The sequence below is a fragment of the Solea senegalensis genome, linkage group LG14 (assembly GCF_019176455.1).
Source record: "Solea senegalensis isolate Sse05_10M linkage group LG14, IFAPA_SoseM_1, whole genome shotgun sequence".
Lineage (NCBI taxonomy): Eukaryota > Metazoa > Chordata > Actinopteri > Pleuronectiformes > Soleidae > Solea > Solea senegalensis.
The window spans coordinates 20051460-20067418 of NC_058034.1; the positions used below are offsets into that span (position 1 = coordinate 20051460).

The 15959-nt window shown below is 46.2% G+C and overlaps 2 protein-coding genes across 2 annotated transcripts in view; both read left to right on the plus strand.

The window, feature by feature from the left end:
- The window catches only part of zc3h3 (zinc finger CCCH-type containing 3), a 54796-nt gene extending 48093 nt beyond the window's left edge, over positions 1-6703 (plus strand). Inside the window, exons 10-12 of the mRNA XM_044043781.1 lie at positions 4239-4414; positions 4554-4672; positions 6473-6703. Coding sequence (XP_043899716.1) covers positions 4239-4414; positions 4554-4672; positions 6473-6561 — 384 coding nt within the window. The 3' untranslated portion in view covers positions 6562-6703. The remainder of the gene's footprint in view (positions 1-4238; positions 4415-4553; positions 4673-6472) is intronic.
- A 5934-nt stretch (positions 6704-12637) lies between these two features.
- On the plus strand, positions 12638-15519 carry mafaa (v-maf avian musculoaponeurotic fibrosarcoma oncogene homolog Aa). Its single transcript, XM_044043465.1, has one exon. It carries the CDS (start codon positions 13744-13746, stop codon positions 14683-14685), a length of 942 nt encoding a protein of 313 aa, XP_043899400.1. The 5' UTR covers positions 12638-13743; the 3' UTR covers positions 14686-15519.
- The last annotated feature ends 440 nt before the right edge of the window (positions 15520-15959 follow it).

A 15959-nucleotide genomic window follows, 5' to 3' on the forward strand; every position in this document is an offset into this window, starting at 1 on the left:
TAGTCAGCTTTTTTTTTTATTTTTTTTTTTAACCACATCCATTGACAAAAACAGCCTTTTTCTCTCCCCCTCACAGATCACAGGACAGTTGTTGGATTACTGCTGCCTCCAATAGTAGGTTCACTTATTATTTTGGTGTTTGAAAGCATTCATTTAAATTTGCCTGTGTAACACAAGCATGATGATGGAGGCGGCAGTGAACCAGCAGCTCCTACTGTTTTGTCCTGTGAGCTAGAATCGCTGATTTGGTCCGTGACCATTGGAGTGAGTGGGAAGTTGAAGTGACACAAACTTATTGAGCGTATTCATAAGATGGCGTACATTGTTTGGTCTTTAAATATAAGAAGATGTTGATCGATGTCTCCTGAGGACAGAAGAAACCTGTCTATGTTCACATTTAAGAAGCTGAAAAATCAGAGCCTTTGTTTTAATTATTATTTAAAAAAAGGAAAAAAAAAACTTAAATATTAATAATGGAATAATCATTGCTGCCTTCGTACATTTATATAGTCTATAATAATAGACTTTATGTGGTGAAATTGAGTGGCTTAAATCTGTGTTTCTATTGCTGCTCAGTTTTCCTGCACACGGTGCAACAGGGTGACGCCCACTTTTTCTTTCTTTCTTTCTTGAGCTCATATAAATGAATTAGGATGCTGTGGGGTTTTTGTTTTTTTTATTTAATGCAGTGCTGATATCGATCTGATCAGTCCAAAGTCTTTTGACACTGCGAAGCCTCAATCTCCCTCCTCCCACCACCACCATTTCCCTCCGTTATAATCTTTATATTTTATCAACCCCCGACTCCTTTATTCTTCCCCACTCACTGTGAGGTACTTTAGACGAGTGTTGGCTTCACGGCCGAGATGTAAATTCTTGTGAAGCCCCCTCTCCTCCCTTCTTCTTCTAGCTTTTTTTTTATTTTACTGTCTTTTCCATCTCCCACCCTCCCCTCCCTCTTTTCGTTCGTACTTCTTCTGCTACTTCTCTCCGTCTGGTGGTAAATGTGCTGACTCCTGGTTTTTGGCCCTGCAGAGAGAGCCTCTCTAATAGGCCCCAGAGACATCCCAGCATTCCTTAAATCAAGTGGAAAATTGTTAACTTGGTGTGGGATAAAGATGTTCTGTCCACTTTAGCTTTTTCCTCCCATTTCCCATCTCTCTCTTTCTCTCTTTTCCCCTCTTTCTCCCTCCCTCTCTGTCTTTTTATGAAAATGAGGATGTATGAAGACGTGGTGAGTGGATGCAGCTTTTACACTCAATTTCCCCCAACACTTCTTTTTGTCTTTCTTTCACCGGTAAAGTGCTTCGGCTTTAACTCTCGTGATTTGCAACTTTTTTTCTTTTTTTACAAGTTGAGTTTTTAGTTTTTTTTGAGTCATCTATCAGCGGTTGCTGTTGTTATTATATTATTTATTTATTTAGTGTGCAGTAGAGTTGTGTAACTGCTGTACATCACAGTCGTTAGGGCTTCATCAGGTTCCCCCCCCCACACACTGTTATAAACACAGTAGTGACACAGCATCTCCACTCTATTCCAGTTTCCAGCAATTTAATCTTTCTTTTTTCATCGTTTCTACAACAAAGAAGCAGTTACATATTGGAAACGGTTAATATCTTTTTAACACTCTCCCTGCATTGCAATTAAAAGTTGTTCCGTAGTGTTTTGAATCTTTAACAACTGGAAAGCTTCACGTTGCATATTTTTCAACTCTATGTGAAAGTAATATGATACAATGATGTGATGTTTCCATAGATTCACTGATGATTAGACGTCCACTTAGATTTCAGTGGACACGTCTGATCTGATCGCGTCCTCTTCTTAAATGTGAAGATTTTCTTCGTGTCTTTGCTCCACATAATTAAGAAATCATTCAAACAAACAGTGATCAACATTTCTCTGACATTTTCTGGACAAAAACGATGAAAATACTCGACGGATGAATCGATCGTGAATATAGTCGTTAGCTGCAGCTCTTAAAAAAAGGTGATTTGAAAACAAAGTTTTACTACAAAAATATGTACATGTACAAACGATTATTATAGGTACAAAATTTAAAATGAGATGTTGCAGGTTTCCGTGAAATGTTAAAAAATCAGGCTAATAATGTAGTTTGTCAGGCTCCTAACCAAAGTTAGCAGTGAATACTTAATTGAATTGCACTGGAGAACTGTTAATAATAAGAAGTGTAATAAGTAACACAGGGATTTGTTTTTATAATTCTACACTTGATTGTGCAGCCCTGAAGGAAATATCACAGATATCATCCTGCAAGGAAACCTGTAAACCAACCTGTAGATGTTTATTCAAACAGCTAAGTGATGCAGGAGGTTATTCATCTTCTTTTAACCCGTAGCTCTATCCATTATCTCAGAATTTCATCCTTTTCTGGCCTTAGATGAGTATTCGTTGCCATAAACTCGTGTATTAAGAGTCTATGCAGAGCATTGAAGGACTCGATGCTGTCAGTAATGATGCCACGGGCCAAATATAACTTTGCCAGGCGTCATCGACACCAGTGGCAGGCCGGATTTGTTGAGCGTAATGCGTGTCAAAACCACAGCCCTATAAGATGATCTCGAGAAACATGCGACAGCGAGCCGATCCCGGGCTGCCCCTCGCACCCGGGGGCGCACAAACAGGAGTGTGAGCTGCGGCGAGTCAGGGCTGCCGGGGCTCCACAGAGAGAGAGAGAGAGAGTCGAACGCGAGTCCAGTGGAGTTCCTGGAATATCGATCTCAAGATCCCTCTCCCCTCCACACGCACACACACTCTCCCGATACACACACACACACACTATTTCTAGACCGATCTGCTTCCCAGTCGCACACACACACACGCGCGCAGACACAGACACACACTCCTTACAGCCTGCACCCCAGAGTGCATATAATTAGCTTTTCTGACAGGTGGGTGGGATCAGATCTCGTGGAGAATGAAGCTACCAATTTACACCCATATTACACCGTCATACACACTCGGTCGCAAACATGCATGTGAAAGCTTACTCTCTCGTGCACAGTGTTCCGGAGAATCCCGCTGAGCACTTGACCCACTTGCACGTTAAAGGAGACGCTGGGTGTTTTCTCATCAGCGGTGACTTAAGAAAGTAGCTCATCGGGAGTTTGGCTCTCTGCAGTGAGGTCACAACTTGATGGTCTTTGGATATAAGGAGCACTGTTGTCTCACAGCAGCTCAGGTTTTAACCCTTGTTGTTTTTAGAGTTTGGATCTTCTTAGACATCCATCTGTGTGGGTTTACTTTCCTCTGGGTGCTGTGGTTTCTTCACCACAGTCCAGTCACATGATCCTTGATAGATTGATGGTTCTTCTGTAAAATCTGAATAGATACAAATGCTGATAGCAAGTATGGAGGTCGACCGCCACTTTTAACTGTCAACTTTTAAATCTGCGCACATGTCCCTTACGTTGAAAACATTGTCAAGTGACCTCCCTCAACCCTCTGTGTTTCTCAGTGCGTCAGTGTTTCTGTGTCGCGTCGGGACAAACACGTGGACATGCTTGTGTTCTTGAACAAAAACTAGGCCGGAATGGTAAAGACAAGTTCACCCGTTAGAGATGTTCCACCCTTCGCATTGCTGCTGTTACTGCTTCCTGTGTGCAGTACAGCACACAGGAAGCAGTAACAGCAGCAAGTGATTTGTTTCATGTCGGGTCAGAACCCCCCCTCCCCGCGGTCGTACGGCGCTTCTTTTCCCCCACCTGGCCCTGCGCTGCTGGTGTATACACACAAACGCTCCCTCAGTCAGGTTCCGATAGTATTGCTTGTCAGAAGCCCGTTCAGACGTTAATTGTCAAATCACAAGCAGCCGAACAAGAGCTTTGTTTCAATAAAACAGTCGGCAGTAAATCAAAACAAAATGAGACACGTGCAACATTATAAATGTGAGCAGATGTAACGCCATCAATTTTCAGAGCTGACAGTTTTTGATTCGTCTTAATTTAGCTTCCATTTATCTAAAATGATGAATTGAAGTGTATATATATGTACGTGTAGTTTCCTTTTGGTACTTAGTCTGCATTACATGACAAAAGCTTACAGGATACAGCAGATGTTGAGCTGTGCATATACACACTAATCTGTTGTGGTATTTATGTCAATGTGTTTCTCTCACGTTAACGACATTCCCTCTGTGTTGCCTTTATTCAAACACGTGCATGTATGAAACATGAAGCATGAAAGCTGACGGCCTCTGCGTCTCTGTCTCTAACCACCAGTGTAAGAAGAAACACACTCTGCTGTGTCCGGACTTCTCCAAGACGGGATCCTGCCCCAACGGCAGCCGCTGTAAGCTGAAGCACCGGCACAACGCCAAGCGGAGCTCCAGCAGCGCCTCCTCGAGCCACGCGACCAAGAGAGCTCGCACCGAGGCGCCCGCCGCCACCCCCGAGAGGTTGGAGAACGAGAGCGTTTGTTTTTTGACACGTATCGTCGTCTAGTGACGGGAAAAGAAAAAGAAAAAAAAGGCTGGTCATGTCTCTCTCTCTCTCTCTCTGTTTGTCTCTCTCCGTCTCTCCCTCTCTCACACGCAGGCCACAGGCAGATTTAGTGACACCTATCCATGGTCCTCTGACGCTGCCGTCCTTCATCTCCCTGTCGTGCTCCCCGGAGGAGCCGGAAACATCGGACACACAGCCAACCAAGGTCAAAGGTGAGACGAAACCAACCTGGTTCTGATTGAAGCTTCATTTTGCAGCTCTCTAATCCGTCTAATCCGAGATGGGCAGGTTGGTAGAGGTGGATGGAAACTGTGCTTCACCAGCATGTTGCCTTTGACTTCCTAATAAAGGGAGACACTGCTGGTTCCAAACCCCCCGGACTATGGTCTGACACCAAGCGGTAGAAACTTCTACATTCACTGCTCTTTTTAAACGTAAAATGACACATCAAAAACAGAATGTAACTCTATATTCGTTCAGAAATACTTGTTGGACCTGCTGCACCTGTCACTCACAGATATAGTACGACTACATTATCTCATTTGTTTTGTACAGTGGTTAAGGCTGAATATACTTTTACTCTGCTCTATATATCTTTGACATGAAACATGGCGACTCGGCTCATATTTCCCGTGGTAAAAAAGGTCGCCCCGCCCCCCGCTTTACTGTAACTGCGGTCACTTTTTCGTCTTTTTGTCGCGCCTGTTCTCGGATCATTCCTCAGTTCATGTATCAGCAGACAGACACTGATCTATCAAAGCCAGAGGGATATAGAGCGAGCGCGGCGATGCTCAGGGGACGAGCAATAATGCTCAGAGGACGGAGGTAATAATATTTAGGTTTTGGGGCCGGGAGAGAAGCACAGCTGAGCTCTCTGTTGACAGACATGACAGATAGAGGATTAGGAGAGAGGCCGCCTGCCCCTCGATCCTCCTCCTCCTCCTCCTCCTCCTCCTCCTCATCCACCTGCCTCTGCTGCACACACGCACGCCGGCTGCCGCTGCAACACAGCACTACACACCTGTTTTCAAGCTGTCACAGCGGACAACACGTTACCTAACAAACTTTTTGTGTTGTGTTCAGTGAGTGAGAGTCAGACGTTTTTTAATCTTCTGAAGAGATGAGTGGTTACGTTCATACGTGTTTCATGAAGGAACTGTAAAACAGTGTCGAACATTTAGGGCTCCCGCAGACGAATTTACTGAATCTTCCCAACCTTTATAGATAAATACATTTTAAATAACATGCATAAAATACATTTTTCTATTTGTTTACCAAACAGTTCAAATTCAAAAGTTTATGTGGTGATACAGATTTAAAAGTGTGTCCCCTTATACAACACAGTGACTGTAAACGTTTAAATTGATCATATTCCTGCTACATGGTGTCACAAAATGTGTCCTTACGTAATCCTCCTTCTTTGCTTTATATTTAGTCTGCTCTGCTTGGAAACGAGCAGGACCTTTGACCTTTTCCTCCTCGCCCTCTAACCCTCTATTCTGCACTCACACACGCATGCGTATATCTGATAATATTGTCGCAGTAGATGTTTGTTGTGTGTGTGTGTGTGTGTCTTTACAGGTGTATGTACTGTATGTGTGTGTGAGTGAGTGTGTAGACGGAGTGAGATTTTTGATGATGACGATGATGAATCAATCACTCAGTAAAACGGTCACTGGTGACTCCCCCTCGTCTTTACCTCGCGTGTCTCTTGTTGCTTTGTGCTCTTCCATGTCACTAATGACTCTCTGCTTTCCTCGCTAACGCGCAGCGCCGCCCGGAGCCTCATTAAAGGTGGAAGCCAGCCAAGCGAGCTCCTCTTCACGTTGCAGAAATAAGCAAACACACCAACGCACACTCTTCCTCATTTACTCATCAGCTGAGATGTCATCACTCAGCGTTTCGGCAGGATTTAGCGCACGGGGCACACACACACACACACGAACGAACGTACATCGCGTTATAACTGTGTTTTTGAGTCTTCACTTTGATTCCCTGTGTTTGTTCAACAGCAAAAGGGCTACAGATCAAACCTCGGCTCAAGACCTCTGAGAGCGGCGGCGGCGGCGGCGGCAGCAGTGGAGCTTCAGGTTTGTCCTGACCTGTGTTTGTGTCTCTTTCCTCTGAACCTTTTACCTCAGGAAAGTTTTATCCCATGTGTCATCGACTTTGTCAGGTCTACAGAACATATCAATTTGGATGTTTGTAAGTTTTTTTTGTCTGAAGTTTTTGTAAATGTCCAAAAAAAATAAATAAATAAATAAATAAATTCAATTACAAATCAAACTCGCTGTGTTGTTGTTTCACTGACTCTTTGACTTGTTGTTGTTTTGTTTTTTTTAGTGTAGTGACCCCTGAGCGTGACTTCATCCTCACCGTAGCAGATATTTCCTGACCTGAGGCTGAACTCGACAAACAAGGGCTTTTAAAAAGGGAGGTGCAGTCTTTGATGTCAGGACTCTGAAGCGTCAAACTGACGAGAATCACAGAGACTTTAAGACTTTTAAAAACAATTACCACAAAAAGCTCTTGTCTATAATTGGTTTCTAAAACACTCTTGCTCTAATAAATGCGACCAATAATTCCACTGGGACTAAATTATTGATCCGCTGGTGTATCTGTCACTGACCGACTCGTCTACATGTGCAGGTCTTTGTGATAATGTCCAGTGTTTTCTTACAGGTGATTCAGAAGTGATGTGGTGAGAGAGAAGCTGTCCTCACAGCCACAGGGTAGCTTGCTCTCTCTCTCTCTCTCTCTCTCTCTCTCTCTCTCTTCCCCTCCACTTGGCTTCAAGCTGTGCGTGTATTATGGCTTTTGAGGCCGAAGTGTAATTGAATTGATAACTGTCCACATGTGAAGATGATTTCTGACTTTGTTTTCGCCCAAAACTCTGCGCTTAAGGCGCTTTTCCATTGTACAGATCTTGCTCGACTCGATTCGACTCTCGACACACGAACTGGTGATGGTCACAGCTGTTTTCAGTGTAACTGAATCATTAGAATCAGTTCATTAAACAGATTTGTTCACAGAATGGTTCAGTACTTCCTGTGTGACCGGGGCACAGACTCTCTCTCGCTATAATTGAATTGATAACGGTCAAGCTGTGTGGACGATTTTAACAAAAATAAGTGTTTTGGAAACAAATTATTCTACTCGACTCGACTCTTTATACGCGACACAAACTAGAGACGGTCAAAGCAGTTGTTTTCAGTGTAACTGAATCATTAGAATCGAGCACACGCTCAGTCACTGAGCTGAAATGCGGCTGAACGGTAGCTGGCTGTCTGCAGTGCTGTCTCTAAATACACCAGACTGTTAAATATTGACATTTTAGACATTTCCTTTGCTAAATGTTGGAGAATCAAGGATTTTTTTTTAAAGTCTTTTCAACTTCAATCTACATTACATTACATTACATGTCATTTAGCAGACGCTTTTATCCAAAGCGACTTGTGCATTTAAACATTTGGGTATTTAAATTTAATTTAGATTCAGCATTTAAACAATGCTGAATCTACAGTTCAGCATTGTTCGGTTTGACTCTCGTGTCGGACGTCGCGCTCGTGACTCTTCCAGTGACGACACTCGCTGACCAATCAGTGGCCGGCTCTCTGTTGATGTCACATTTTAGTATCGGCTCAGCTCAGTCGAGTCGAACTAGGACTGTATAATGGAACTTTTTTATTTGTCCTGAAACTGGTTGGGTCACTAATAAATGTTGAACTAAAGTGCAGCAGGTCCAATACGTTAAAGGAATACTTCACCAATTTGCATTCAGCTTTGTATTACTAGAACAGAGACGTAGTATTTTAGTTTTAGTTTCCCCTGGGTCGAGAAATAACCCTTCCCACCAGTGACACTTGGAACGAAGCTTAAAAAACGCTAATTCCACACTTTTTAGACCCACTCGTCGAGGACAGGACCTCATTCCACGGTATGTAAACAGTGTCCGCCATCTTTGCTAGCGGTTATGCTAACAGGACCAAGTGCCAGGTTGGGAAGCACAATTTTTCAAAAAATACTACGTCCCTTTTCTAGTAATAAAAGCTCAAGTATTCCTTTAAGTTTTCTACATTTTTTGGAAATCTGGATCTGAAGGGGAAGCTCCACTGAAGAATCATTACTGACGGCCAAGATGGCTGCCGAGACAATTTTCAGTTATTAGTCATTTTTGGCTCAAAAAGAAGAAACAGTCGGACACTCTCGCTCTACTGTCGTGGTAGAGAGAAATTAGAGAGGATTAGAAATCTGAACGCGATCAAATCTTTGATCTTTGGGCCCGGCGCTTCTGGAAGTAGCCGATCTAAAGTTTGGCGTGTGCTTGTTCAAATTTATCACTTTTATCTGCCAGTTGATGGTCATTCAGCAACTTGGAAATGTACAGATTGTCACACATACTGTCAGCTAAAATGAGTCCACTACATTTTTGTATTTTGTGTGTGTGTGTGTGTGTGTGTCTAACTCCATTCTCCGTCAGGTGGACTGACAGCAGCGAGCGGAGATGGAGCGCTCGACACGTTTCTCAGAAAAAGCAGGAGACAAGGGCCCATCACTCTTCCCCTCGCCACACATTCTTTTCCCCCCTCCTCCTCCTCACCCACGTAGCTCCTCCGCTGCGCTGAAGACATAAGTGCCTGAGACAGATGTCTGCTGCCGCTTGTCTAAAACCCTCAACGTGAGCTGCTGAGCTCGGCAAACTCTAATTAAGATCAATATTTCAATTTTTAGTAAAAGCGCACGAGACGGCGAGTGAAGACGGAGGGAGAGGAATCATCTGTCCGCGGAGACTCGGGGAGACAAAAGGAAAGGTCAACAGTGATTCTTCATCATGCGTGTGTTTGTGTGTGAGGGAGTGTGAGTTAGAGAGGTTTGATGAGGATAAAAATCCCTTTTCCTCTCCTGGAAAATTCTCCTAGTTTAGCTTTCAACTTCCTTTGCAGCTCATTTTCAGTCAATCCCGACGTGTTTTCAAAGAATCTGCTCTTATTGTAAAGTTGTTGGTTGTAACCTGGCCCAGTGACTCAGTGTGAAGTCAGTTAAGACACTCAAATAAACAGAGCAAGTCATTGTTGGTGGTTTTATCCCCAACAACTCCTGCTGAAGTGTCCTTTTTTTCCAAGACTGAACCCTAACTCAGAGATGATACCAGGGAGTTGGCAGGAGAATCTCAGGACCCGCGACTTCTTGCTGGCGTTTGCATTCACACGTACAGTCCAGTCTCTGAAAGGGTTTCAGTGCAGATCTGGAATCGGCCGCTGTCTTCTTACACGAAGAAAAGGGGTGTGGTCTGTGTTTCTCTTTTTAACTTTTTATACCAAGAACCATCCGAGAAATGATTGATCTCTTGAAGTAACACCATTATCACCAACGTTAAAACACAGTGGTGTAAAATAGGCCGAGTCAACAAATGTATGGACTTTTCACAGGAGGCAGATTTAGTCCCAATAAGATTATTTGCTTTCTCATCCTCATCCTCCTCTTCCTCACATATACTCACACCACTGGTGGTACACTTACCACAGTTTGAGAACCATCGCTCTACATCTCGAAAGGTTTTTCAACATGCAAAATAATTCTGATGTCCAACTGATCTCTCACTGAACATTTTAATGATGTTTTCGTCATGTGGACAATGTCCCTTGGTTAGTCTTGTCCTCAGTCCTTGGTTAGTGTTGTCCTCTTGGTTAGTGTTGTCCTTAGTCTGTTTAATGTTGTCCACAGTCCTTGATTAGTGTTGTCCTTAGTCTTTGTTTAGTGTCCTCAGTCCTTGGTTAGCATTGTCCTCGGTCTTTGGTTACGGTTGTTGGTTAGCGCAGTCCTCGGTCTTTGGTTAGCATTGTCCTCCGTCCATGGTTAGTGTTGTCCTTGGTTAGCGTTGTCATCGGTCCTTGGTGGATGTTGTCCTCTGTTACTTTGGTTACGGTCGTTGGGTTAGCCTTGTCCTCGGTCTTTGGTTAGCGCTGTCCTCGGTCCTCGTGTCCTTGGTCCTAGCTGTCCCTCCTTGGTGTCCTCGTGGTTAGTGTTGTCCTTGGTTAGCGATTAAGGCGAGCCTGTCCCGGTCCTTGGTTAGGGTCCTCGTCCGCTGTCGGCCTTGGGTCCTGCGTTCCTGGTCCCTTTTAGCGCTGTCCTCGGTCCTTGGTTAGCGTTGTCCTCAGTCTTTGGTTAGTGTTGTCCTCGGTCCTCGTTGTCCTGATGACAGCTGTATTCCTCCACAGCTGATTCCTCCACAGCAGCATTAGTGACTTACAGCGGTGACAAAAACACACTCCAGGCCTCAGATAACCCTGAGCCACCTCCTGGAGCTGCTCCTTTCTTACTCCTGACGGCCGGCGAGTTTGCCTCCTCGCCTCCTCGCCCACCGCCTCAGAGATCCTCCACCTTGCTGATGTCCGTTCCTCTTAAATCGGTAGAAGTGCGTTCGCAGCGAAGTCTCAATATGCAAAGACACAATGGAAAAGCCTGACATCCAAAGAAACGGATGTCTCAAGCCCCCTCGGCCGCAGACTCTCTCCCCTCTTCCACTGACAATGAATGGACCCCAGCAGATCGTCTTAAATGTGCCATTTCAATGCAGACTGCTTAGCTCGGCCACTTCCTGCTTATTTGATGGAAAAGAGAAAAACCCTCTCTTCTAATGACTAAGCTCACCTAAACTTAAAATACCTTGATATAATTTCTTGTCCCTTCATCTCATGCTTCTTCTTTTCATCCCGGCCAGCAGATTTCAGGGAGGGGGAGGCTGTGGGTGGAGGAGGGGGGGGACGGGGAGCCACATATTTCATGGCCAGTTTGAAAGTTGAGCTCAGCACTTGTTCCGAGCTTTTCCTGCATATCTGATTCTGAGTTCCACTCACTGCCACCTGTTTTAATTTCCTCCTGCTGACCTCCTGCACGCTGCCACATTTGTATCACACATGGGACCCTGGGGGTTGGAGGGGCCCCTGTTGTAGAGGGAGGGGGCCACATGGGTCAGGTGCAGCCGGTGTCCACGTCTAAAGCCTCGACTTATCACCAGAATCCTACTGACATCCTGGCTCAACCTTCTGCTGTGATTTGCCTTCACACCTCCTTTAAAAGCTTCTCCTCTACACGCACACGCGCACACACGCGGGGCTTAATTACCCGTCGGTCCACGGGGATGAGTCGCGGATGCAATTTGTGCTTAATTGCGAATGAAAAGCCCCGCAGACCACCGCCGGGACGATCCAATCATACTTAACCCCTGCGTGTGCGCGCGCATCCACAGCGCGGCCTCCCCACAGCCTCGCGGAAATGCGGATTGATTTTTTTTTCAAAAACACGGGGGGGTGGAGGAGCGTGTGCAGGCTTTAAAAATCGATGAGTGATTGATAGATTCGGCGTTGTGTGGTATCACAGGTTTCCCTCGAGGGTGGAGACAATAAGCTGATTTTAACATCTCTTTAAAAATACACTTTATCATGTGGATGAATCCATTTCTTCTTTTTCTCCTATACAACTGTTTCTCCAGATGTGACCAATCTATGTATTACAGATGATCAAAGGTAATTAGTTATTGCTTGTTATATTACTGTTTTATTTTTCATAATTTTGATTTTTATGCAGCCTCTTAAAGCAAAAACAGCACTTTCTCTCAACTTTAACTCTTCCCTGTGTGTTCCTTTACAGTGTGAATTGGCGCGCGCGCGCACACGTCATCCTTGTCTCCAGAGGACAACAAAACAACACATGCGGTAACCAGTGAGTTAACATTACTTTGTTCTTATTGATAAGTAAATTATAATCCTTCATGGTTTCTTTTTTAGGCCAAATGGAAAATGTTATACATTTTGTTCACCCTCTATAATAAGAACGGTTTGGGTCACAAATCCCAAATTGACCACATTGTGAGTGTCAGTAACAATCAAATGTGAGTCATTACAAGTGTGAAATAGTCTCTCTTTTTTAACCGTGAGGCTTTGGAGAGAGTTCCTGTTCCAGGTAAATGTTTCTCAGTCACTCTCAAACTACCGGAGCTCTCATCTTACTCCGCCGTGCAGTAGCATCTGCTCGGACACTAGAGGGGGGGATCTGCTGCACCTGCTCTCCAGCCTGCTGCTGCTGCTCCGCGCTCTTCGGCTCCGCTCGGCTCCTCTCGGTCGCTCCGATTTTTTTTCTTCTCCCCCCCCCTCCTCCTTTGCTGTAGGAGAATGCAAATGTACCGCTGCTGCGATCTCCTCCCATTGGCCCGTCACACCTCAGCGTGGGAGGGTCGCTGGTGTTGGGGGCCCACGCTGTCTTTATAAGTGCAGATTTGCGTCCTGCGCCTCAGTGACACCGTGCGTGTTTTCAGCGTGTGAAGCTCTCCGGAAGCAAAGTTTCAGCCGTTACATGTGAGAAGCGACTGGGATTTATCGCCTCTTGCATAATAAGAATAATAACAACAACAACAACAACACACGGTCAACGCGTCAGGGCAGCAGCGCGCGCTGGTGAGGGCGACAGTGGAGCGGACCTGTGACTGAAGACGGACAGCACCGGGAGACCGGGACCAGGACCAGACTCTGCAGTCTGAGAATTGTCCTGCATATAAAGATCAACCTCACCTTTGTGTGAACTTTGAAAACTTCTGCTCTCTCTTTTTTGGGGGGGAGATTTGGAGACGTTGGCACACTTTTACGCACGCCTCCGTGGAAGCAGCGCAACTTCCAAATTAAGAGTGTTACGAAACTTTCACGCCGCGCCATGCTGCAGTGACTTGAGTCCGCCGTCCGTGGACTTCATCTGAAAGTTGTAAACAGCGGGAGGGAGGCGACGGGAGGGGAGGGCGATGCCTGGAAAGTAACTCTGACGCACCGAGCACCGACTGCTTGGATCGAGCACAGGCGAGGACAGTAAATCACAGGGACAGAAGCAAGTGGACTGCGGGAGAGGTGAAGCGAGGACAAGACAGGTTGGTGTCTCCACATTTCACCGGACTCGAGTTTCAGCCGCAGCGGGGGCCTCCTGGTATTAAAGCGCATTTGACGTGGGATAAGTTGTCAACAAGAGCAGGCGAGCGGAGGTGAACTGGCAGGTGTACAAGTTCATTTACATGCATACGTATATTCACGCCACTATATATAGAAGTTGTCTTAGGGACGAGCAGCCTTAATAAGTTTCTCCACCCACCCGCTGGCCCCGCTGCAGCCCCGCGCACCGGGCGTGTGCGTGCGTCTATATATACACCACACAGGCTTTTATTCCCCTCCGCAATCTGTATCCCAGAGCGCTGCCCGCCGTCGGTTTGGCTGTGAGGGCAGGAGTCGTCGCATGGACTGACATGGCCACCGACCTCGCCATGAGCGCAGAGCTGCCCAACAGCCCGCTGGCCATCGAGTACGTCAACGACTTTGACTTAATGAAGTTCGAGGTGAAGAAGGAGCCGCCGGAGGCCGATCGCTACTGCCACCGCCTCCCGTCGGGCTCCCTCTCCTCCACGCCGATCAGCACACCCTGCTCCTCCGTGCCTTCCTCGCCCAGCTTCTGCGCCCCGAGCCCGGGCGCGCAGCCCAACCAGAGCCTCTCCAGCGGGGTCAACGGCAGCAGCGGCGCCAGCAACAACAGCAGCGGCACCAACAATCACAGCAACGCGGGCGGCAAGCCTCAGCTGGAGGACCTGTACTGGATCCCCAGCTACCAGCACCACATCAACCCCGAGGCGCTCAACCTGACCCCTGAGGACGCGGTGGAGGCCCTCATCGGCAACGCACACCACCATCACCACCACCACCAGGCCTACGAGGGCTTCCGCGGGCAGCAGTACGTTGGCGAGGACCTGTCCACGGCCTCGACGGCCCACCACCACCAGCCGCACCATCACCACCATCACCACCACCACGGCCACCACGTCCGCCTGGAGGACCGCTTCTCCGACGAGCAGCTGGTCAGCATGACGGTGCGGGAGCTCAACCGGCAGCTGCGCGGCTTCAGCAAGGAGGAGGTGATCCGCCTGAAGCAGAAGAGGCGCACGCTGAAGAACCGCGGCTACGCGCAGTCCTGCCGCTTCAAGCGCGTCCAGCAGCGGCACATGCTGGAGACGGAGAAGTGCACGCTGCAGAGCCAGGTGGAGCAGCTGAAGCAGGACGTGGCGCGTCTCGCCAAAGAGAGGGATCTTTATAAGGAGAAGTACGAGAAGCTGGCGAGCCGGACCTACAATACCGGCGGACCCGCGAACACAAGAGATCCGTCCGGGAAACAGGCCAACACCGACTTCTTCATGTGAGAGACTCGTGATATATTTGTAGCATAGACTGTGAAGAACTGCGCCGTCACCCACGAACACAACAACTTTCATTTATATACTTTTTATTTTTCTGCCTTTGTGTTTTTTGTTTACAGTTTGACAACAGAGACTTTTAAAAGAACCACCGCATCTTAACACATACGCAGCAGTGGCGCACAAAAGTAATCCTTGTGCGCACTGTTTCAGTCTTAAAGGTGTTTTTTTTTTTTCCCCCCTGTTTGTTTGTTTGTTTGTTTTTGGCTCAGCTTCAGTTCAGCCCACAGCGACCTGTCATGTCGTGACGTGGACACATGGGATCATGATGTAAACATGACTGTCTTAACTCAGAGGTGATTTCGTCTTAAAGCTTTTTTCTTCCTTTTTTCTCTTTTTTATTATTAATGACACTGGACTGACACAGAAGCAGAGACAAAAAAAAAAAGCAATACACCGCCTCTCCTTTCAGCTCCACGGACTGTTCGTGTCACAGAGTGGGGGCGGCCTGTGACGCAGAGAATGAACAAACACTTTTCTCTCTCTCTCTCTCTCTCTCTCCCTCCCTCCAAACAAAAACATGCAAGTCTATATATTATTATAATTTCCCCATCCCCACGTGCAACCCAGCATGCAGGACATGTATGGAAACCTCCAGTCATCTCCCACGATCCTTCCACATGTATGGAAAGCATGGCCCACTGTTCTCTCCTCCTCCTCCCCATCCCTCTCTCCCTCTCCCATCCTTCCTCCCCATCCTTTCAGGCCTGGGTAAACGCAAGAAGCCACTGAAAATGTTTTCCTCCATTAAAATAGAAATAAAAAGAAAGTGAGAGAGGAGCAAGGACTGAGGACTTAAACACACACATGAACAATCTGCTTCTGCGAGAAACAACAACATGGATGCGTCTTCAACTGCTATTTTCAATCATTTTTTAAATTGTTTTAAAGAAGAAGAAAAAAAAAACAACACAGATAACCTGAGCCAGATTTTAGATTTACTGTATTTATTTCCAAAACTGTACATAAATAACATGTGGAGAAGAGAGAGAGAGAGCGAGCAGTAAACTGTGGTCTTTTACCTTCTCTCTCTCTCTCTGTCTCTTTTTAAAGACAAACTGCTTTTGTTTTTCTCTTTTTTCTGTTGCTCGGATTATTCGACATGTCTTAATACAAATGTTTGTATGTTGCAGCATGCAAATCGTCTATGCTATCCTCCTCCTCCTCCTCCTCCTCCTCTTCCTCTTCCATGTGTAATGTCAAACCTTTACTGCACTAAG

Coding starts and splice junctions, on each gene's coding strand:
- mafaa (XM_044043465.1), top strand. CDS start 13,744: ATGGCCACCGACCTCGCCATGAGCGCAGAGCTGCCCAACAGCCCGCTG.